Consider the following 26,278-nt stretch of genomic DNA (forward strand, 5'->3'; position numbering starts at 1 on the left):
AAAAACCACTCTGTTGTTTTCCATTATGACGAAACAGTGTTTATTCAAAATGGCACCCAAACTATTACATTTTTTTCTATATTTAAAATCAGAAATAAACTGCATTATCTCAGAAACTGCTCTATAGCATAATAGTTTAAAGTAAATATTTTACAATATCGACTATTTTCATGTCTGGTTTAAACATTTTCCAATACATTCCCATAACAAATTCACTGTTAGAAAGTAGATCTCTTTTAATCAGTTTGTATTTGAGCTGAGTTCAAAAGAACACTGACTCTCCATAAATATAAAGAAAACAAAGGGAATTCATCTGAAAGGTGAAGAATAATTTGATCAAGGTTCTTCAGAAATTTCTTTCTTTCTTCCCTATCATACTCTGAGCTTGAAATGTTACTTTCTTCTGTCTCACTTTGAAGAAGTTGTTCCAGAATCATGAACAGAGAAAAAATATTCTCATACTGGGTAATGTCATACATGGCCTGGATCTGGGAACAGAGAAAAAGCAATGCATAAGCATAATGTGAAAATGCTTTTGTAGCCCACCATCTCAGATGACAGTTTAGGGAACAATGTTAAAATCTGCAGTAATATCTATATAATCAGAATGACTACATATTCAAATACAATTTCTGCTAAAAAAAAGCTGAATTGCTAACTCTCCATCATTATTATTAAATAAAGAGTCAACATAACCTCCTGTTCCGCAGTCAGCTACGGCTTTGTCTACTTAATTATCCATGAGCTGTGGCACATAATAATGATCTATGATCACAAAAAAGTTTTGTTTGTTTTAATTTTGTAATTGAAATTGCTGGATTTCCATTTTCGGAGATTTTGGGGCTAGAAAAGGAAATTTCTGAAAGGACAGAAATAGGTAATAAAAAACAGTCTCCCTGGATTTAACCCACACCAAACTTACTCTTTTCTATGAATGTACTCTAAAAGCCTTGTTTCTTTAGCTTACCACTAAAAGTACACCAAGAAAACAAAATTCACTTTTGTTTCTCTGGCTCTTTCAGACAAGTCTTTTTGACAGTTCTATAACTTTAAACCACAACTTGCACGACATAAGGATTCTTTGCTTCTGACATTTGCTAGAAGACACTATCATGTCATCATTGCATGGCTATCCTACAAAAATGCATTTTTTTTTTTCCAACGGTAGATTAATGGCTTATTCATTCATGTTAGTACCCTCTTCAAAATAGTGAAGGAAGAAATATAGAACCTACAATGATAAACTATGATCCTGTCCAGAAAAGTTACCACGTAGAAGCAAAACTGAAGTTCCATGCTTTGAGTTCCTATAATTTGAATATCAGAAGTACAACATTACAAGAAAAAAACTGTGTTGACTTTAAGTGTTGATCCTGTAAATTTGCTCATATCTTCCTTTCTCATTACATGAGTAATCAACATAAAATGTTTTAGAAAGGCAAATTATATCACTTCTCTTATCCCTGCAACCTCAGGTTTTTTCAAGCAGTTAAGCAACTGTGTTACTTTTAGTGTGTCTTGAATTCCACAACAGATAGCAAATTAATAAATTACTGAATTGATTATGAATAACAGCAACCACCAGCTAATGAATTGTTTCCTCTGCAAATTCTACTACACTAAAGAAAAATTATTTTAGCCATACAAAAGTGACTTTGAATAGAAAGGGTAAGTCTGATGTCATGGAGAAACATTTTCTGAGATAATTCTTTTCAGGGGACAAATGCACTTTGAAATATTGCTTTATAATATCAGTAAAAGTTTGACACTGTTTTGGGCAATATTTATTTAGCCTCTGGCTATTGAGTAGCTGGACCTTTATAGATTCTTCTTCAGAAAAACTCATATCTGGCTTTTGGCTTCTGCCTTGTTGGTAGGCTAGATACTATTTTGCATCATTTTGTAATAGCCTCAGTTTTGAATTTAAACTTAAAAATTATTTTCTTTTACTTGTTCTGATTTCTCAATCTGATTAAATTTTTCAAAGTTAAATCTTGTATTTAAAAGTGATTAAGTGTACAGGTCTGAGTTACAGTTAAGATGGAAACATAATTTAAAAAGGTACAGGGGATCTCCTGGGTAGTTTTGATGATCTGCTTATAATTCACATATTTACATCATCAGGTTCAGCATGTAGGGAATGTCAAAATTTTTGGCTGCAATGAATTCTTCTGTTTTCCCCATATTACAGGATTACCACCTAGGACAGTACAAATTTACTACATCTGATAGCAAGGAAGAAGTTATCTCACCTGTCTTCTTTACAATACTATCTTAAGAAACACCACTAGCATGTTAAAGGAAATCGTTTAAAAAATCAAGCAACACTGACAGGATGCTTAAAGGCAATCTGTGTTCTGGACCCTTCAGTCTTTATTATTCTTCCTCTGTTTGCAAAGTAACTACCAAACTCTTTTCATATGTCCCTGTGCAAGTTTCCAAGTCATTCTTGTTTTATTGGACAGATTTTGAGTTTAGATTTTCAGCAAAATTTGGGGTGAATAAAAGAGTGTGGAAGCAGAGAAATAATTCAAGTAACTATCACAGAATGGTAGATGTAATTTCTGAAGGTTAGGTTATTCAATCAGAGACACAAAAAATCCTAAGTGTTTGCACAAATTTTGCACACAGAATATTTTTGGTTTTGAGGCTTGATGGTTCATATCAATTTATATAATTTACTCAAATGCACTCAGTAACAGCAATATAAAACAAAAACAATAAATGCTAGCTTTAAAGAACTTCTCTACAATTCTTATATCATTTACTGGTCAAAACACACATTCTAGTGATACATCCCATCTGTTTAGGCTGGAAAGGAGTTAAGTGCCCAATGCCTTTAAACGTTACAAGTTTTAGATAGCTACTTTTGCTACTGTAAAAATATGTCCATTATATTTGTTTAATGCTTTCCTCCTTCTTCATTTACCAGTAGTTGCTATCTCCTTTCTGATCACAAGCATTTTTTCCTCCTTACTATAATCTATTTAATATTGTTGTACTCAAGATGATTTTTCTAGGGAATTACTTATTAAAATGAGTAATTTCAAATGTTTTAAGTTATGTTCTTCTGTTACATCTATTTCTAGGAAAACTCAGGCTATTAATAAAAACAATCTATGCCACTGTTCTAGGAGCAATTTGATTTTGTAGGGATCCAGCCAGGCTCTGAAACAGCAAGTTCCACCTTCCCGCTATATTGTTGGCCACTTGCTCCCATTCCCTACTTGGTGCCAGAGTTTGTTCATGGGGTTGCGTTCTGAATCTGAGAAAATAAAAGGTCTGGTTGAAACCTAACATTTATTTTAAGTCAGCTTAGCTTTCAGCTGGATCAGTCCCTAAATAAAGTTCAGTTTGTGCCAACGTGGCAGTTAATGCTTTCATGGGAGGGAGGACTGGAAGCAGAAGTTAGAGGCAGCACCATCTTCTCCCTGGTTAAAAAGATTTTTACATTCAGGAATTTAGCAGATGAAACAACAACAACTACTACTACTACTACTGCAACTACAGTTAGTTAAGGAGAAGCCATGTGGTATACAGCCAGACTTCACAGGATAGCTGAAGAGCAGTACTGCGAACTTTTTGGAGAGAACAGTCTTGCACCTAAGTAAGACCTAAGTAAGCACATAATGCAATACAAAATAACATAATATATAAGGGTGAGCTCTAGATAACATTATGAGAAACAGCTCTGGGTACAGATGCATAAAACTCGGAGCAATGAGGAAAAAGTAGTTTGGGTCAGGTAGTTTATGAGGGAAGATGGAGACGGAGAAAAGAAGTACAAGAGGTACAAAAAGGAAGGCTAAGCAATGGGAGGACCACGCGATCAGCGCTGTTTGGGGTACCCGCTGGGCTGCCCTGCACTTGATCACCGCAGCCTAAATCAGGACAATCAACCAAACCTGTTGTTCTGACCATACCATGCCAGTCCAAAGTGCTTCTGCAGGAGGTCAGCACGACAGAGCAGTCAGAGGAGGAGGGGGGCTTTCCGTGGCTAACGGGAGAAAAACTGGACAGACAGACCCAGCATGCCGGTACCGCCACTGACACCTAACAATCACTTCCTAAGTTACTAATTTATCAGTTAACATAATGATTTTAGACACATTTCTGTCCTATAAAGAATGAGAGTACTCTTATAAAGCTATGATTTAAATGGGAGTTAATAGTTAATCAAAGTGTGTAATCCACTTCTGGTGATATCTTCACTTCAGTATTTGGCATTTTTTATTCTAAGAAATTACTATCAGAATCAAAGTATGTTACTTTAAAACACTCTCCACTGCCATAGGTACATCATGTTTCTTTACTTACTCACTGCCTTTCAATGTGTTCCATAATTTGCCGTCTTAATTTTTTTGCAAGTAAAACAGCTTGCCTAAACCAATAGGAATGTGTACCTGGGATTGAAATAAAAAGGTACTGATAATCTAATGCAGCCATCAGTGTTCACAGAAATGAAAAACAATTTCTGTAGTCATTTTTCCTACATATAGCAGTTCTTCTGAAACTCAGAACTCTCCTAACAACTACAGCATCATAAAAACAAGCCAGTAAATAAAAAGGTATTTTTGAGGTATATTTGAGCATATCACATTTTTAGGAAAAATGTTTCTAAATCATCACAGTGACAAATGAGAAAGAAATATCTGTCTGGAGCTCTACCACTCAGCATTTGGTAAATTACGTATTCTTTTTAAGGTAATCCTGACAAACTGAAGTTTCAAGGAATGAGAAGTTCATTGAAAATATTCTTTTCTTCTCATACATCACCATGTGTATAGCCTATTTTTAATACTACTTATTCAACCCAAGTCAGAGGTTAATGGAAATGTGTTTCAAGAATGACTAAACTGTGTCCTCGGGTAGTGATACATTCTCTCTCTCAATTTTATGAACAAAGAAGATTAATTCTCACAGGGAATTCTGATCTTGCCACTTTGTTCTTCCTTTGAGAAATCCTTATTCAGTCTATTCATTGCTATGTTCATATTATAAAGACAAGACAAATATATTTTTCAGAGTGCTGCATGTATGTTTGGACAACTGGCATTTTATATCAAAGTGATGTAGAAAGTCTTTTAACTGGATGTTCCACAAGCATGTAAATAACCATTATTTGAATAATTAAAATTTACAAACCCAACAATCTATCAGAGATCACACACTAGGACACAAGAGGTTATCTCTGATTGCTGATTAAAGTTTAGAAAACCTGTTGATAAGTATTTCTAAAATATTTAATGTAGGCATCTATGAAAGACTTTTCTGGAAATACTTTGGTTCTGACTTTAACACCATTGTCTTCAGGTAAAAGGTCATTACCTTACAAACTGCTGTGCCTCAGGATCCAGTCTTTTGCTAATTAGTATTTCTCTTTAATGTCTTTTTGTATTGTTCTTTTTACATTCATTTTTCCCTAACATCCTTCCCAGTGACCATAATTTCATTAAGCACATTAATATTTGCTTGCCATGAAAGCTCAAATTGATCTATATCCTCTTTCAGTACTTAAAGCAAAATTTTTACCACCTGCAATTCCTTATTTACATTTTTACATTTACATGTAAACATATGCATTTCTATTAAAAAACATTTTCAGAACATTTTGATCTTTGATTCAATGCGATGCAAAGGTCCAGTTTCGTCATCTTTATTCATTCTATTGCTTTATCCTCAAGTAACTCCAAAAGGTTCAACAGTTTTACTTACAGATCAAGATAAAACTTGTCTGGAGAAAGGGTCAAGGAATTATTAATATTTGAAAAAGTTAAATTCCAGAGGGGGGAAATGTCAGCTAAACTCTCGGAATAAATGCATCTGTAGCTACAGTGTGTGCTATGATTACAATTTTAAGCAATATTTTGTCAACAACATTTTACAAGTCCCAGCTAGCCTCACTCTAGAGAGGTTTCAGAAACAACAGTAAGACCTCTCCAGAAATGATGTCTGCCCAGAAACTATAATTTGGCATACCCTAGAAAACATTTTTGATGGCAATGGGAACAAGCACTTTACATTCTATCACCCAAGGGAAAGATGCTTATCCCAAAGACATCTATGTATTGTGTCTCTTCCACATATCATTTAGCAGGGTCATCTGTTACTAGTAACTAATACGATATATTGAATTACAAGAAATTCCCATGCCTCCTTAAGCAATATTATTCTTATCCAGTAATATGATTTCCATTACATACTGCAAAAAATTAAATACACCAGCAGTAAGGCACACAGACATTGGAAGCAACATAACCAAGACATAGCTTTAAAATACAAATTCTAATCCCCATTATTCTGTTAAAGAAAGCTAAAATATGAGCCATGAAGAAATATTATTTACAGAGAACAACAACAACAAAGAAAGAATGTATGAACCTTGTTCTTGAGGTAATAGGAATTTATAAACCAATTTCACTCCAATCTGCAAGGCATAAACCTGAACTGTCATATGTTATTTCTGTAATACATTACAAAAAAAATGGTGCAATCCTTTACAAGCTAAAGCATGAAATACTTTTTTTTTTCTAGAAAAGAATATGAAATAGAGTTTGTGAGGGTATCTATCACAACATGGGTCCTTCCAACCCAAATGGACCACTTAAGCATAATTACAATCAAAACAAAAACACAGTGGGCTAGACAGTCCCATCCAAATATGCTATCAGGGGAAAAAGGACAAAGAAAACTACAAAAATCATTTAATGAAACTGCTCAGGGATAAGGAGGTATTTGCCTTTTCTTTTTTTCTTTTTTTTTAAGATATCACATAAATACAATTGGATAAAAAGTCCTGAGAGCTTCAGCCTTTTGAAACTAACAGTTTTCTCCAATTTTATATGACAATTGCAGCAACATGACAGAATCTGAAAAAAACAATACAAACTTGAAAGGGGTTAAACTACAAATTGATTGCCAAAACCCAAATAGTTTTTCTTTCAATTTTGAACTAGAAAGAAATGTAAAGATTATCCAGACAGGATTGTGTAGAAAAAATTGAACATTGTTACTACCAGTGAAATATATTAGGTCAGGCCATGCAAAGCCCAAGAACTTTCTATAACTAAATTCGGAATAGTTAGACTCTCATTCAACTTAGTTTGGGAAAAGTTATCTGCTATGCAAGTGAGTTTGCACATGGCCAAATTTGCAAACTGGATTATTCTGAAAAATTTAGGTGTGTCAGTTGGCAACAGCACAACTGGCCTTAATTAAAGGAAATTATTTCAAAGAGTGTAAAGTTAAGCCAAAATTTGGATGCATCATTTTCAGCAACCACACTGTCATTTACAGCATGACTCATTCCTTGTGCTAGCAGGATGACATTGAGAAATGATGCAGCTGGGAATGGCAGGATTTGAAACGATTTAGAAGAAAGTTAAAGAAATGTTAGACCGACTTACCTACAACAGGAGAAATATGTGAAATTTTCCATCTTTGGCACCATTTTTGTAGGGAGTGTCCTCAGTGAGAATCTGCAGCTCAGTAACATTAACTAGAACTGACAAGTAGTGGAGAAGTAAGGCCCATCCGTCCTGGATAGAAGAAGCCATTTGAAGGATAATACACTATTGTTGAGTTGGGCACCTAAGAGCTGAATACCCTCCAAAAAAGGTGGCCAGTTCTATCAAATAGCTTTGGTAAACCAGAGTCCTCAGAACAATAAAGTCAAAAAATACTAGAAGAATACCGTATTTCATTCATTTCCCAAAAAGGAGACTACTGCATCCAAATTGCAGGTATCAGAGAAACTTAAAACATATAAATCTGATTTTGAAATGAAAGCACCAATTACAGAAATCATTAGAAAAAGTTGCCCAGTCAGAAGTTAAAGTATATTCAAAGTCAGAAAAGACTGAACAAAGCACAGTGAAATAATATCTGCACTGAGAAACCTAAAAGATAGTGTTTTAGGCAGAAGACTGACGTGTCTCTTGGAGCTACTGAAGAATGCTAACATAAATGTATCTGTAGGTGTTTATGGGACCCTGATGAAAATTATTAAACTGAAGTTTCCAGAAACAGATTGTCATTCATGTGAACATTGTATGATAGCTGCATAAAAGAAGCTCCAGGGTATCAATCAATCAACCAAAGAATAATATAAACAACTTCAGTAATAAAACAGCATGTCATTCTGTGACACAGATGGAAATCAGGAATATACTTATCGTTGATGGAACTGAATTTTACAGAAAATGTGTTCAAATCCACGTTTCAGCTAAGCTAATGATGTTCTGTAATGACCCCGAACCAGCCATGGTTCACCAGTATTAGGTGAACCATATCAGAAAACCTCTCCTCACGATCTTCCTCAGCAGTCAGAACCTGCCCCATCATGCCTTTCCCTCTGGATCTCAATTTCTATCTTTTTAGTTCTTCTCTATCTTCTCCCCCTTGCCTCTGAAAAAACAGCAGGACAGATAATGCATCCCATAGGCATGATCATATCTCTGGGCTAACAGCTGAACCATACTAATCTGAAACACACAGTAGGTTACATTTCAATGATAACCACAAACTCTTTTGCTCTTTAACATATCTGAATCCTGAATCTGAATAAAATACACTTTTTTTTATTTGATCTTCCTACTAGAACACTGTCTTGAGGTGGCAGTGGGGGATAAAAATAACAAAACGTGGGAAATGATCAAATCTGCAGATTGAAGAAAAAGATATAAAGCTCCTTACATTCACTCTATAACTATAGAAGGAACTGCAGTAGCAGAATAATTAGTGATTTTTAAGAATTACAAATAGTACATGCTGCCTCTGTGAAAAGCAGAGTTTAAAAATGCAGTTAGAATTAACCTAAACAATTTCAGAGCTTAATACAGTTGCAAGGTTACAAAAAATAGTCCCTAATCCTCATTGCCACTAAGACAGCACATAACCTTTTGTGTAAAATAAAAATTAACATCATACTAGAAGAATTAAGCCAATCGATACTCTGAACAGACTCTCAAAGATTGTTCTATTCTTTCTGCAGGTACCACAGTAGTAGCTACTTATTAAATCTACTAAAAGGAATGCTAATGTCATTACTGTGCAATCAGAATGCAGTGTTAGGTACAGCACCTGTCATTATGATGAATTTGTCTTGAAAAATTACAAAAATTCCAACATTTCAGAGGATGACTAACCTTCCAGAATGACAGCTGAGCTTCAGTTTGAGACAGATGTTTTATTTTTTGTTCAGGACCACTTAAATTGAAAAACATGCATTTTTCTAACCGTGGACCAGATTTAATTCTGAAACACCTGCTACTTTATTTTTACACACACAGCTATTTGCAATCAACTAATTCAATTTAATAATTATCAGTAGGTAATACACACAAGAATGTAGCAATGCTTCTTTAAGTCCTTTAGTAACACAGTGGCATTCTCTTTTCTCAGATTTTGTGTTCTTCTAATTAAATAAATATAATACTGTACATTTAATGTAATTTAACATAATTGCTTGATTTATTAGGTAGGATTAAAATCACTTCAAATAATACAAAATTTATTAAAAGATCATATTAACAATTCATATTAAAGACACAGGGCACCTAGGTCTTCAAAATGATCTCAGATGACAGCAGGAAACACATTACCAAAAATATGACAGGAAATTATTACATATTGAATCATTAACATCAGAAAAAAATCAAATTCCATCAAAATTCAGGTGTACATATCATCTTAGTTATACTGTAATTGACATCTAGCAAATTCCTAGTTATTAGAAGTTATAACCTACATGGAATAGTAACCATAACATCAGCCACAGGACTAAAAAAGCCCCTTTTTTAATGCTCCAACTTATTTCATTAGAAGAAAGTCACTATTCTGAATCTGAGTGATTTTTTGGGAGGAGGACAGGGGGCTGGTTCTACTCGTATCAGCTTTATTACAGAGAATATGCATGATATAGCACAGAGAAAACTTCCAAAACAATGCAGTAATTTGCAGGCTGAAAACAAACAAGCAAGCAACTCTACTGCTACTACAATTTAATGGTTTTAAGGTAGCATTCAACACAACCATTCCAGTTTCCCTGCTGATAGCAAATTAGCTGATAAGAAACTCATGCTGTGACTATTTCTGTTACTGGACTTATTTAAAGCTAACTCAGGTTCTTCTACATTCTACTGGCATACAGCCATTGCTTTAGGAAAGTTTTTAATCTTCCCATTTTGTAAATGCTTAAAAATTTGGCATTTGATTTTGTCACAGGTCCACTTCTCATTTTTAGTATAATGTATTTCAGATTCTCTACTGGAGATGGAAGAGATGAGATTATCATCATGCAGAACTATGGTTTATTTAATGCTCATTTCAGTCCTCAGTCTTCTGGCTGATAAGAATTGAAACATTTTGAAATGCTTAATCCTAAAGGATTAACTAGAATTTTCCCACCTACTATTCCTCAGTGCAGTACAAGGTCAGTCTTTGGACATCAGCAATGTCATTGTCAATCTGTATGTTGCTTTACCTTCCCATGAAGATAGCTTTCTTGATAGCTCTAATCTCTTTTCAGAATAAAACACACCTCAAGCACGATTCCAAACCACTGCCACTCATTGCTCCCAAGTGACATAGCAATTACCCAGCAAGCAGGAAGTAATCTTACCTATGTGTTTCCCTGCTCTCTCTCCACAACGTCAACCGAGTGATATTACCTCAAGGTTATTAAACTGAATGTTCACTTATAGATGAAGGCACTTAGTCTCTAGGTTCTCGAGTGATCTTAATACTCCTTTTCTTAAGGAAGAACCTACGATCTGCAGAGCCTTCTCCTCTTCTTTGGTAGGAAACTGGTCTTTTTTTTCTCCAACCACAAAAAAAAATTAACCTACTGTGAAAGACTATCATGAGCAGCATCCTTGAGAAGGGGGAAGAATAAGAGGGGTTCAGGATGACAGTAAGGAAAACTAAATTGAACAGCTGCTGACCATGGTAATAAAATTCTGTGCATTCAGACACAGAACATATGCACTTCCAAAAGAAGGGATTATAGCCAAAACTCAAAAAAAGTAAATTAGAAGAGAAATGAAACAGGCCTCTTGGGCGTATCTGCAATGTGAGAGAGCTATCTCATGGAACTTTTCTCGAACTAGATCTTCATGTGGGTGACACTGTTACCACTATTCCTGTGGATCAAACTGTGGCTGTACATATGGAACAGCCAAGAAGTGTGTCCTTTTAAAGATGATCTATGTACCTGGATTCTTGTGTTTGTCGTTAAGCCAAGGGATCTTAATATGGTTCTAAAATCCTTAATAAAATGAAAGATTTCATCCTCTCTGTTATTAGAAAGAATTAAGTTATGAAAAGGTAGATCACCATGGAGGAATGCATTTCTCTAGGTAAACAAAACTAAAATAGGGGATGTTCCACATAAGAAACATAAAACTTTTTGTTTGAGAGGGAGTATCCGTGCATCCATTGCTGCCTGTAACATCCTTACAATGAACGAACAGGCCTTGGAAATAGTATTTTTCTGAATGTCACTATGAAACAGGAATTGGTTCAGGGGTCCATTAATGAAGAACTTTGAATTTGTACTGGATTAGGGAGCCTGGTAATTAGACTAAAGAAGCTTATGGCATCCACAGCTTCTCAATTTTGTTGTCATGTCTCTGGTCTTATCTCTAGAACTTGACCATTTTACTTTCTAATCCATCATCTTCTTCCTGTGTGGTCACAGAAGTACCAATAAAGTCCCCCCACCCCCAAATCCAAATGAAAAGTCAGTCTATCTTGGTATCTTTTCATTTGTGTATTTATTATAGCTTGAAACTGGAGACTTTCATAATGACACTGCCAGCTCTAAGATGGTCTTATTAATAGAAGTATCTTGTTGACATTTGATGACAAAGGATGTATTCTCCAAAAGGCATCTTATCATCAAACAACTAGAATTAGTCTTTTAGCTAGTCATTCAGTGATCATTCTCAGGGTAGGAAAAAAAAACTCCTCCCAGATGCATACAGAATACATCAGTTCAGCTGTGAAATACTCCCTCTTATGACTTTCATGAAGAAGAAAAGTAACTTTCTAGAAGAACCTGTAGTAATACAAAGATCTCGCAGCATTTCCATTGAATAACTCATTGCTATCCTGAATATACTAATACGAATGTATTAGACCACATAAAGCCATGGTAAGGAGGTGATGTGAGTGGACAATCTGGAATTCCAAATCCTCATCTTTTTTTGTACTGAGACTATTGAGTCTCTACAGAGTGTTTGAAGTACATAGTTTATCCTACGCACATACTCATTCAACAACTGAAAAGAGGAACTGAGAGTGGTTCAGAGAGTGAGAGCGGTAGAGTCACTGTGCTCCTGTGAAATCAGAAGCAAGGTAGGTGTGGTACTAAGGAGCATCATGGTCTGAGGAAAAAAAAAGTGTCTCGGTACACAAATCCCCAAGTCATCTAGTCAATAACAAGGTGAGCTAAAAGAATCCAAGAAGTTCCAAGGATAATTCTCCCAATATATCATGACGTTTCAATAGCAAGAAGAGAAGTGATGCCAGACATGGCATATGCAACTTCTGCTAGAGCTGAAGCATGAGACACAACACTCTTGATTAAAATCAATGGGGTTTTTATTTGTCTTTGAGTTAACTGACAACTACAGTAACAGCAGCAGCTGTTAATTCCATAGCTTTGTGAATTTCTTAATGAAAGAAATAAGTAGTAGTAACTGTAAAGGTAGCTTTCTGCTCTTTTCTCTCAGTAGTTGCAAATCATTCTTTGGGATGAACATCTCTCCTTTCATAACTCTCTCTGAACTCCAAGTTCATATTGCCTGCCTTAAGTTACAGCTTTACTATCAAACAAAATTGAACAGTAGCAACAACAGAAAGAATATTGTACTATTAGCAGGAAAAATAGTGTCCTATAATTCATTCATTCTAACAGTATGGAGAGTCAGAAGGTCAACAGAACATTCTTCCTGAACCAGTGCTGTTTGTCACCACATAGTCATCTGTACTGGTTAGAAAAAAAATTAAGAGATCAGGTGGGTAGCACTCAAAATATTTTTATGGAAATAATCCATATCCTTTGTACCTGGAAGTAACCACTATTTGAAGATGGGAGACTACTGCAGCAAGGAAACTTGTTCCACTCATATCTGGTCTTCTGGACCATTTGTCCAAGTGCCCCATTTTCCTTCTGAGAAACTTAAAACAGCTTTGGAAACATTCAGAAACATTAAGTGAGTTTTTTTTTTTCCCAAAGCTACTGCAACTTTTGAATTCTTTAGCACATTTAGGAATTCTTGTATAAATTACAGCGGGCTTTGATGACATTTTGGGAGAACAAGATAAAGGTTAGAATCACTCTACCTCCTGAACCTACTTTTTTATTCACTCTTTAGGATCCATTAGATGTTGATTTTCAGAGAATCATGAAGTATTGGCTGAAAATGACTGTCTTAGAGTGAAACACACTTGAAGTGGTACCAGTAGACACCACTTGAAGTGGTATCAAAGATAAAGAGTTAAGCAGAGAGGAAACAAAGACTACAGAGAACTGGCTCATATGACAAGTATTTTCATGGAATATGCACATACAGTGATTAGCTATAAAGTTGCAGGCACAGGTTAATGTGATGACAACAATGACAATTAGAGAACATTTGCTTCACTCTGCAAGTGTGCAAAACTCTGCAAGTGTGTAAAACTAGGTATTACCTTGAATAAAAGTATCCTTTTATCAGATGCAAGTTTCTTACCTGCAGTTTTTAATGCCATCTAGTTCTTCATAATGATAAAGCATAAAGAAGACTCAGTTTATCTTCTTTACATTGTACATTATTTTGTGTACTTCTATCATACCCCCTCATTTGTTTCCTCTTTAAATCACAAATCTTTCTCAGAATAGATAACTTTAAATGTCTCTAAATTTGCTACTCCTACCTGAACCCTTTCTATTTTGCTACATATTTTCTGAGAAGACATTATCATCTGACAAAATTTACTGCAACTGATCATTCTTACCTTTATCAGTTTATCTGATAATGCTAAAATATTCTAGAATAGTTGCTCTGCATGGAAATAAAGTAGCCACAAGCATATTTTCTGTGCTTGGTAAACAGCACAGAATTAAATCTAAAGAACTAATTCTTAAGTGCAAAACAAAATAATATATATCACAGTTATGAATAGAATTACAATAACTAAAACCCTCAGAATTTGAATCTGTATAGCTAACATCAACTTCCTACAATAACTGATCAAAGAATAATGACAAAATACTTGCAGTGGTTTTTAATTTACTACTCTCGCACTGCATTATGATCTGTTTTGGGTTTAAAACTGTCCTTAATTGCATATTAAGAGAAGGCAATATGTGCAACAAGATTTGATTAATACAACTGTATTTCACATTTTCTACCGAAAAAAATCTACACTGGCTCACCTAGAAAATGAGCTCATAACAAAGGCCCACTTCATGCAAATTAGCACATTAATATTCTACACAGACTGTAATTGCAGTTATACTGTTTTTTATAATATTCATGTTTGTAAGCAGTTTTGAATATAAGTCAATTGCCTTTTTTTTTGTTGTTGTTGTTTTTTGAAAAGTTCTCCTTGCATTTATATTAAATGCCTTTGAGAAGACAGCCACTGCCTGGCGGAAATAATTTTGCAGGAACATTAAGTACTTTTTTTTTTTTTTTTTTTTTTTTTAAGTCACATTTGACTTAGCGCTAGTCTGACAGCATTTCTATTGTCTTTATTTTTTAAAAAATCATTTTTTTAAAAAAAACTTAAATAATTCAAGTTTAGTGGTTATTCTAGTAGCTGCAGTATTCATTAAAGAGACAGACAACTGAGTTCTGAATTGCTTTACAAAGGTACAGCACTATAATTAAACCATTAAAACTTATTGACACAAATGCTTAAACATTAATGCAAATGTGATAATCTATTTTAAGATCTCTGCAAACTGTTTCTTTTCTATTTCCAACTTGAAAAGAAAGAAATAAGGTGCTTCAACTGAAGAAACTACTTTGGGTCTGGAAATTGCAATCCCTAAAGCTTGAGTTACATAGAAAAGTAAAATTTAAGAAACATTAATCTCTTCAACTTTTCCTAATTCTTAGAATAGGTCTTTCTTGCTCACTGTAGTTATTGCTGTCAAGCCTATGCTGAAATATTCATCTCTCTCCCAGCGCTATCAGAAGCTTGGGAGTTTCAAACTAAACACACAACTAAAACACTGTGATATTTCTTCAGTTATGTTTCTCTGTGATACAACATTTCATCTTACAGTGAAAAACAATTTATATTGTTTTGTATTTTTTAATATCAAGAAACACAGAAGGTACAAAATACAAATACTTAATAAAAATGAGTAACAGTTTTGCTTTTAAACATAGTCAGCCATAACTGAAAAGTTAAAAAAAAAAAAAAAAGCCAAATGGACAGTGATTGACTAGCCCACTTTGTATATCCTAAATACAAAATCACATTTATTGCTCAGTCACCATCCCCAGTGACTCCCAGAGAATTCAGAACTGTACAGTGACTGGAGGAAAAAAAAATCTTTTTCTTTCTTTCTCTCTAAATACTATATTGCCTTCTAGGAGAAGAAAGTCCTATGAGGCATGCATCTTTAAATACAATACAACTAGTAAAAAGCTGAGATTTTCTATTCTAGGATTTTCCTGCTTTCTTACAGGAATTACAAGAGAAGTGGCTGATAAGAAGTTTGAAAGTATGAATGAAGTACTGCAAATTTGTTAAATTTGGTCACTCTCTGCAAAGAATGAGATTGACACAGAGAATCCTATTTCAGAGCATCAGGTAGGAGAGACAGTCAAGGCAAATATCACTGGTAAGAGAAGGCAGTACTTTTTGAGAGTTTATTTTCCTAAACATCAAAAACTGAGGGATTTATGCCTTAAAAAGGCCCATAATAAAAAATTACTGATACAAAGTAAGGCTTACTGAAGTAGAAGAAAAATGATGACCCCTCAAATAAAAGGAAAACCAATTATGCTTAAGTAAACAAATTTTCAATTCTTGTTTTACATACTTATCCTATTATTTTAAAGGAAAGTCTTCTGTACTCAGCAACTGTGTTTATTCTATGAAATTATAAATCCAAATGTTTAATGCAATTTGACTGAAATCTGAATCTTCTGCAGATTGCAAAAGGCTCAAAAGGCTCTTGATCTGGTCTTTAACTTTTGAGTTAAAATGGGGCTAGCAGCACACAGAACGTGACTAGAACACAAAATGGCCAAGATTTGATCATTTTCAACTATCTTAAGTGATACTGCAGACATTTGTAACACTTCTTTCAAATGAGTTCTAATAAAAAGTTTGTGCTTATCAGCTCTTCTTTTTTCTGAAATAGAAATTATAACAAATATATAATAAATACCAAAACAAATTAACATTTAGTTAATACTATTGATTCAGGTTGATTCAACACAAAACTAAGTGCTTGGACAATTGCTTACACTTTCTTCATCACTTATCTAGCTTACTATAGAATATTTTGTTTTTAAAAAAAATAAAATATTTTTCTAGTATTTGTATTGAATGGCATCTGTTAGAACTTTATATTCAGAAATCCATTTTAATCTCTGAAACATATTGGCTGGTACCATATTTTACTCTTGCCACAAAGGACATTGCTTAATTTTTTGCAGGTTTTTCAAACACATATATTCCTCTATGTAATCTGAGTGAAGAAAGAAAAAAAGAGGGGGGAGAGAAAAGGTTTTCTAACTTGCTAGGTGTCAGACTTGAGTTCATTTGTAGACTCTCTATCTGTTCATTGAGTTCATTGTGTAGACTATGTTTAAAAAAAAACAATATTGCTGGTCACTTTATGCAGCTATAATACTATCACAGCATATTCTACCAGTCCTGATTTTTTTTTAACTGTTACTTCTAAGCAACAGTATTCAGATAAAGAAAATAACCACAACCTATTACCAATTTAGAGAAGAAAAATAATTGTAAACAATGAATAGAATTAATAATAGTTTTCAGATTAGATGTATTAACAAAGGAATATTTAAATACTGCTTCTGGAAAATTCAATTGCAATGATTCTTTCTGACCTTAGAATCTATGAATCTATGAATCAATAATATAATTTAACTTTCAAATGCATTTAAAATTGTTTGCAAGGAATTTTAGATGTACATTCTGAAACTGGAATGTATGTTAAAACACATTTAAAGAACAGCATTTATGACAGAAATATTTAAAAATAAGCAATAAATAGCAAAAACCACTTGAATATTATTTTTCATTAACATAATACAACCCAGAACAGTACATATTCTCTGAAATGCTATTCAAGTAAACACAGCTGTAAGCTACCCATTATTCAGATTCTCACATATACACATAAGCGCCACTGTATCTGAGCACAACTCTATGATTAATCAAAAGTCTCTACTAATTAAAACTAAACTAAACTAAACTAATTGTTTAGTCCAGTCTTCAGCTACATTTTCTCCCTATTCTTGAGATCTTTCTTAAAATTACTTTCTTCAGTTCTGTGGATAAGGAATATATACACAGACATTACAGTGAATACTTAATATATGCTGGGCTATCAAAAGCAATCTGTTTGATAAATACAGTATTCACAGGACTCCAAATATGGAAATCCCAAGAGGCTTCCTCTGACGCAAACAAGTCATTTCTGTGCAAAAATTACCCCTTCAAAATCCTTGCCAGGACATATCTTATCTATACCCTGAGTTGCATTACTGCTTGAAGAAGAGAGTTTTAACTTCCTATACTTTGAAATCCTGATTTGGGGGCATGTTTGTAAGTTCTCTAGAATAAGAGTCAAAGTTTTGCAAATTTTAGCCAAAACCTCTTTCCTGATGTACTAGCATGCTTTCAAACATTATTAAAGTCATTAATAACAAGATCATCATTACACCAACCCCCTCCCCCCCAAATTAGCACTCGCAAATTTAATTGGAACAGTACCTCAATTTCTCCCAAAACTCAGAACCAGCTGTGAACAAGCAATGGAGTTCTCTTCTTCCTTTCCTTTTAACTGATTCAAATTTTGACCATAATTATCTATGTTAATATAATACATAACTAAGAGCAGAGAGTTCAGATTTAGGGCTGAAAGGGTCCTCAAGAGATCGATTTCTAGACTCTGTTCCTACCTTGAGGCAGGTTCAAATATACACAAGTCATCCACAAAAGATATTCATTGCATCTGTACTTGGAAACGTACAGTAAAGGAGAAGGGAATCTTCAGCCTTGCCTGTTCCTGAGCGCTCTAGCTACCCATCCTAGAAGCATCCAACATCTTCTTCGAAAAAGTTAGATAGTCTGTTTCAAGGGTTTAATCATTTTAACACGTAAAAAGTTTCTCATAACACCTAACTTTAAACACCAAATGCATTTCCTTTTTTTCACTCTAGGAACCCTACAGGACTATTCCTTGTACAGTAACTTTTTACACTCTAAAAGACTATTACTACTGCTCTTCCTCCTCAGTCATCTCTTTTTTAGAGCATGTGATTCCAGCACCTTCAACACTTTATGGAAGTTTATATTTTGTTAATACCTCAATATACATTAGAGACACACATAAAAATCTAGTGCAAATTTCCTATTAGGCAAAAAAATGCTCTGTGTTTCAGTGTACTTTTAAATATATCATTCAGTTAAAAAATATTACATGAAAACAAGTTACCAAAAATCATTATTTTTAGAAAACAGAATGCATTCTTGATATTTAGATCAATGGGTTCTTTACACTGCAACTTGTCTACTGACATAATAACATGAACTTTAATGAATGTTGGGCAACATTCCATGCTTCTCATTATAAAACACCTTTTACAGTTTAGTCTATTCATTAATACTAAGGAAAACAGATAAAAGTTGAGCAAAATATTAATCTTACACAATTTAAAGAGTAAGTTACACTTTAAAGCTGTCTTGAAATGTCATATGGAAAATAATACAACGGTATTACCTAAAAAAAAGAATTCTATAAGCAGTTTCATCTCCACATGCCTACAAACCATTGAAGGGCTAAAATCCTCTTCCTTTTCATTAGTGTTAAAACATGCATACGGAAAGTCTCAAAGATTTACACTTTCCCTGAAAGCCAACCTTCTCCATTTTTTCTACAGTGGTACCTACATTAAGGAAAATATGACAAAATAGTAAGAAAAAAATAAGAAAAACAGGCGCAGTTTACAGTGAGATGTCTGGCATATGATAATTAATTAATTGTAAGAATGTGTGACCATGGAAAGCTGCATCTTAAAAGGCTCCAGAACCACAAACTGGAATCAGATGTTGTATCTTACAGACAGTATGATAAACTGCTCATTCACTAAACTCAGACACTAATCAAAGCAAACCTTCCTCTAAGTACTTAGCTCTGAGTGATTCTTGAGCAACCTGCATGGAGACATGAACTAGCAAGGTATATTCCAAAGGCCCATCAAAGAATTCATTGGTCATTTAGCAGAATCATGAAATGCCGAGGAAATTAAGATCACAGAATCACTGATTCTGTGATCACTGATTCAGAATATGGTCTATAATATTGCAAATTAATTCTCCCATTTACTTTATATGGTTTCTTAATGTACTACTAGCTATCTGCTTTTAACTAGGAATGGCAAATTTAAATCAACATAATAACACTGTAAGCCTAATTTGACTCTCTTAACAGACAAGCAAGTTAAATCTTCAAAGACATCATGCAACATGGGATGCTGTTATTAAAAAGAGGGAGAAATAAATACATTTTTTCTTCTATTTTCCCCATTTTCTTGTTCTGGCTATTTGACTCAATTTATTTCTGCCTACATGGATTTTTATTGGAATCAAGTGAAAATAATCCATTCTTAAACAACAGGAAATTAAATTGGGGTAGATTCAAGAACATCATTTCCTAAAAACTAATTTTAATTCTACACTATTAGTGCTAGTGCATACAGTTAATGTTAATGCATACATTTCAAATGCCTCTTTCAGCAAGAAATAAATAATTCCAAAAGATACGCAATACAGATTGTATTGCTATAAATTATTCTGTTACTGTGCCCGTGTGTGCTCATGTGTTTACAATTATGGTTCTGGCCAACAAAGGTATCTAGTTGCCTGTATTTCATCCAAGTCCGTGTGTGCTCATGTGTTTACAATTATGGTTCTGGCCAACAAAGGTATCTAGTTGCCTGTATTTCATCCAAGTCCGTAAATGTAGCCAACAGTGTCTTAATCCTAGCTCTAATCAAGCCATATAAATCTTGGCCAAACATATTTCAGCTCCTCTTTCTGGAATACCTCCAACTTTAGCAAAGGATTCTCTACTGCACCAAATCCTGAACCTCCAAACCTTACTCTTTATCTTAATGCTAGTTCAACAACTCATGACAACTGCTGTTCCCTTTTCTTCCCACTATAAACCTAGCCCTTCAATCACATTATTGTACCTCCAAAGTTCCTGCAAGTCCCAAAGGCATTACTAAACTCAGTTCTCCTTACATTTACCCTAGCCCAACAATACATTACATCCACAGAATTAGCTGTGAACTGAGAAGGCTACCTCATTAATCCCTAACTAAAACTGGTGCCCCAGACTCCTAAGCTCTTGGCACGACAACTCTAAATTTAGTTCACTGACTCCTTCTGCAAAGGGCACAGCATTAATACTAACTTGCTGCCCTGCCAGACCAAATCCTTATCAGTCAGTTGAGTGCTGTCACACAAAACCTAGAGTAAATTCAAAGATCAACTACAAAACCAACTTTAACCTACTGCACTTGTCTCAACCATGCCAACTCTAATTCCACTCTCAGCTATAAAACAAACTCTAGCTAGTCACCCTTTTCAACTCAGATATGCACCTACTCTACTAATCACTTGTACATCTCATGGTGCAAGTTCTGAGCAATCTGCTTGTTGTGGAACCAGACCTAGGACGGTAGCTCCTTTCAGAAGTGGCATTTGTTGCAGCTGACCAGCATGAGCAGCATAAATCTACACCATCACAACTACTTTTATCTGTGACAGTTTCAATTGCAAAATTTAGCCAGTTGGCTCTAACAACAGCTCTAGCCCTGATTAACAGCCAGCTAGTAGAACAAGCAGTCAGGTAGGTCTTGACAGAACCACTCCTAAACACAATCTTGCAAGCATTTCCCTTCATGGTCATAACCTTGTTTTATCAGTCCTAAAGCTAAACCCAGTGCAAATCTTATATGTTGTTTTAAACCCACTCCAGCCATCCTTACCAACTAACAATCTAAACTAGACCATGTGGACTCCTGAAGAGAACAGAACTCAGCCCAAGCTTCGAGTCCACACAGACGCAAAAAAGAGAAGACAAAGAAGAATGAAAGTTTTCAAAGAAGAACACGTAAAGAACAGAGGTGGCTGCTCTACACCTGATGGCATTACTGGAGCATTACTGGAGAAGACATGCCACTGTGCATATGCACATATAACCTCTCATACTGAGATGCATAATGAGCTTTTCAAAAGCACTTTAACATTTAAACACTGAACAAACATCAGCTAATCCTCCTGCTAGCATGATTTAAGTAGTAATGGCTATGCATAAGTTCTATAGGTATTCCAAGGTATTTTAGGCAAAAAAAAAAATTAACAATAAATGAGGTCCTATATTCTAAGTTATTATGTGCAAGTCTGTCCCACATTTTTAGAGACGAGTGAGTGAAAAGATACAAAATCCAAAGATATTATTGTGTCCTGTAATTGGAGAGAACATTATGAAAGAAAGATGAAGATACAATTTCACAGGTAAATCAGCATCTTTCAACAGTTTTCCATTCATATTGTACTGCATTTATCTAGGCTGTTATTTACAGACAGCTTAACTATCAACTATAATTACTATCCCAAACAGAATACCAGCAACTTCTAATTAGGCCATGGAATCGCAGGGCTACAACTCTTACCTCTTCTGTTATATGTAGACATGAAACACAAAAGCAGCAAATAAATTGTGAGGCCACTGACACCCCAACTATGCACTTACACTGTAACTAGCAAAGTATTTAGTGAAACTATGTTAAAAATGAATTGTAATGAAGAATTTAAAATGTTCTCCAAAAGAAAAAAATATCAGAAAGAAAATCAACATCAGTTAAAAAAATATGCTGCCCTGCCCATAAACTGAACTTTTAAGAGCGCAGATGGTCTATCTGCTAATTCACATAGATAACTGAAACATCCAAAATCATGACAGAAGCAGTGCTTTATTTTCTATAACATCATTCCCTTTTGCAAAACACTGCCGGTAATCAGGAATGCCTTGTCAAGAAAGCTGGTTAAAATGAGCGTTCTAACTACCTATTTGGAAGCACAGATTAAGTAATAATCAAATGGTCTTCTGGATTAGTGGGTATACAATGTATGCCACAATGCTTCTCCTTTCAAGCACGCAGATGGATTATTGAGCTCTAGAGCAAGCAATAGCAAAAGGACAGAATTAGCAATCAGAATAAGGAAGTAAATGCCAACAGCAGCATTAATCTAGGCAAACATTCATTTAATATATTTTACTGTAGCAGGAATTCCAATAGTTCATTTTAATTTATAATTATGCTTTTTGGGGGGCTTTCTGAACAGACTTTTTTTAAAGTCTATACTTTGTTCATGATTTGAAACAATAAGATTTTGAGGAACATTACCTGTTTACTTGCTGAAATATGTATGGTAAATCCTGACTTTTGTTGTTATGACATTTCTCCTTTTCTAGTACTTATGTTTCCATGAATGAGATGATTCATCAGTGCTAAATTCTTAAGACTAATTCTCTAGTCAACAATAATAGAGAGTTCTCCTCATATAATCGATACCTGCTTTGTTTACTCTCCAACACACGAGTTTTTTGATTACCTGTCATCATCAATTTTGCCAAGCTCCTAAGTATAGTCAAAGCCCTGCTACTTTTTAGCTCTGTAAGAATATTTTTAAATTCCTTTCTCCTTAATACTATCATTTTATGATAGTATGAGAAGGAACAGAGAAACTGCACGAACCATTTGTCATTCTCCTATTCTGTCTGACATTCTGCGCTATTTTGTACGCATCTTAAAATCTGTCTAACCTATAACAGGGGATGACATCTGCAGCAAAAGCAGGTGTACACTTCAAAGGTGTACGATACTCCTCTGATCTATACTGAGTCTTGACTGAATCTTTCCTCCTGGTCTATTATGGGAGAGATTTCTTTCACAAGCCCCCATCTTCAAATTAGGTACATGTCTATGAGACAATGCAGATCCATTGATTATTATTCTATACAGCCATTAATTCCTTACTTAGCAATAGCACCATCAATCACATGGAATAAAAAGTAATCCTGTATTTACCCACAGCACTATTTTGAGATATCTTTTCCAGCTCTATTACTGTTGTATATAGTAAAGCCCTAATAGTTCATAATTTCAAGTGCATTAAAAGTCTGTGCTTACAGGCATAATAATGAAAGAAATGACATCTTAAAAAGCACGAACAGATGTCCACATATTGTAGAACTGCAAGTTTAGTTATTTTCCTGAGGTCTACATGACATGAATTCCTTTTGTTTTACTTGGGTAAATTCTATTGATTTGATGTGTAAGTTGAAGTCATCACTGGAAACTATACAAAATCTAAGAGACCGGAAAGACAGGAAAGTACATATAGCTTCTCTAATTGCATAATATTCTCGCCTATTTTTTTCTGCTGGACAGGACAGTTCATTTTATCCTGAAAGTTAACAGTTTAAGTCATTTTCTACCATATTTGAAAAAAGCAGTAAAGACTCTTTCTATGTAAAAATTTAACTGTAATGTAAATAAACTTTTGGCTAAAGAGATTAGATACACTGCGTTAACAGAGCAGACTTCTTGAACAGAGAAGGTTATTTGAACAATTCTCTGCATCAGACAAATCTGCACATGGAATAAAGCATGTGGTGGGTATCATAGCTGCCCAGAACATCCAGTGAATGCAGAATTGCTGCATGGGGAAATGTTTATGGAGACAAGTCCTGACATTAATAGCTCAATTCTTAGCACTCTGAACCTTTTTGTTATCTAGCTGAACAGAGCCTCAGGCAAACTCCGTTTTCCATGATGGATTGATTACCAACTGAGCTTGTCCATCTTGACATTCCACATGTCCCCAGGACAGAGACATGTTAGAAAAAATGTCTTTCTAGCCACAGGAATAATTCAGCCCTTCATTTGCCTCTGTACAGAACAGTTGGCATGCAGTTTGACATTTCAGTGACATGACTGTTACACAGTGCTGAATGGCAACAAAAAATCTATAAAAATACTCAAAATTCTACTGTATCCATGCTCCTTATTGTTCTTTTCCTTCCAAAACGTATTTCCTGCATCAACTGTCAGCTTAACAGACCTTCCTACTCAGTGGCATATGGATCAGAAAGATCACTGCTGAATGTGGGTTACAGCAAGCTCCAATACGCATACTCTGCACTCTAGTTTATCATCAATCTTTTTTAACAAAGGCTGCACTTAAAGGCTTTGAACAACTGAAAAATAAGAAATTATATAAGTTAACTGAAGTACATCTTTCTACCATCCTCATAAAGCTCAGACAGACATCTGATAAGGGTAATTACATAAATTTGTCAAGTGATCAGATACAAGTATGCCTTCCATACTTATCTGTTACAACAGTTCTGCAGAATCAGGCTTTTTTTTGGCTCGGTCTTTAGAGGGGTATGATGAGATTCATTTCACTTAACTTTAGATGCCTCCAATATGAATGTCTACAATTGAGCTATTCAACTTATGTTTCTTTCCTTATAGCCAGCAGAGAGAAACAGGCATCTCCAGGGGCAATTATTCTATCATATCATAATGTGGACATGCAAAATAGGTCAAGTTGAGCTGCTCCCAAGAAATACCTATTTCCCTTCCTTGGCTACAGAAACTAAAGCAAGCAAATCAGATGGAAACATTATGAAAATCTGAAGTTAGGGAGACAAATGGCACCATATATCTCTCAACCCTCTAAAGACCTCTACTGGCTGACGCGAGTCAAAGCTGTTCTGTCAGAATAAGCCTAATTCTGGAGAATTTATATAACATTCAACAATGCTTTGAACAATTATCTGTCTTAATTTTAAGAAGTTTTCTAGTTAACTGTATTAGCTGCTTGGTTAACTTCTATGAGAATGACAGTATTCTCCACTACCTATGTCTAAAGTAAATATGATGAATCCCACTCTAAGACCTATGTCAGTATCTAACCACTCCATTAATTTTAGGAGAAAAGTTAGTCCAAATGCCTTTGAGGATCTGGACTTAAGGCTTACACACAGTGTCAAGAAAAAACATGTATCTTTCTGTTTCACATTTAAAAAATGTACTCAAGGTACAGTTTTTGTGATGGAAATATTTTTAGGATTTGAGAATGGAAAAATACTGTCCAGAAAGTAATACAATGTAGGAATCTAATGCCATACAAGCTATATATCAGCAAATTTTGAATAACAAGGCTTTCCAAAAACTCATTGTATGCATTCCTTCTATTTTCATATCTATTTTCTGGTTTCATCAGAAATAGGATTAACCATAAATTAATTTTTCAGAGTTCTTGGAATTATCACCTAGAAGGTCAGAAATAGCCAGTGAACTAGTAGGTGCTTTTCATTTCTGGTCCTCTGCCTTTGAAACAGTTATCGTAAAGGAAGATTTGCTATCACAATGAGAAGCTCAACATTTGAAAAATAATCCACCTTCTACAGTATCATTCTGAAATCTTAGTATCTTAAAATTGTATCTTCTCAGTAGAAGGAATCCTATTGGGTGTCAAGAGATTTCTATTCCAGAGGAAGATAAGGTGTAGTTATTGTATTTTTATATATCACATTTATGCAGCATGAAAGGCTTCTATTATGGATAAAAATACAAAGTACATATGCTACACCAATAAAAATTAAAGGACACAACCAAGTTTATATTAATATTCTATTGCCTAGAAATGAATGTCATGGAGTCAGCAAAGTACTGAAGTATAGGCTTTACTTTCAGCAAAGGATGAAGTATTTTAAGAAGCTTAAGTGAAATTACTACCTATTTTAAGGTTTACTATCATAAAAGTGAGTTTAATAGGGTGAAAAAATCAGGAAAATTACTGTTTTATATGCACCTTAGTTCCTTTTATTTATTGTATTAACATGTGAGAATATTAGTTACAAATATTAAACAAAACTTTTTCATGTTGGTTTGTCACATTATAAGATAAATAGATTTAACCAGTTAGGGAA

At 34.5% G+C, this 26,278-nt stretch overlaps 1 protein-coding gene across 1 annotated transcript in view; it reads right to left on the reverse strand.

Moving 5' to 3' along the window:
- Positions 1–236: 236 nt before the first annotated feature.
- Positions 237–26,278, reverse strand: part of MEI4 (meiotic double-stranded break formation protein 4) — a gene marked incomplete at its 5' end in the record, with an annotated part of 60,825 nt that continues 34,783 nt past the window's right edge. Inside the window, one exon of the mRNA XM_062571059.1 lies at positions 237–488. Within this exon, the coding sequence (XP_062427043.1) occupies positions 237–488 (252 nt within the window). The remainder of the gene's footprint in view (positions 489–26,278) is intronic.

The sequence above is a fragment of the Rhea pennata genome, chromosome 3 (assembly GCF_028389875.1).
Source record: "Rhea pennata isolate bPtePen1 chromosome 3, bPtePen1.pri, whole genome shotgun sequence".
Classification (NCBI taxonomy): Eukaryota; Metazoa; Chordata; class Aves; order Rheiformes; family Rheidae; genus Rhea; species Rhea pennata.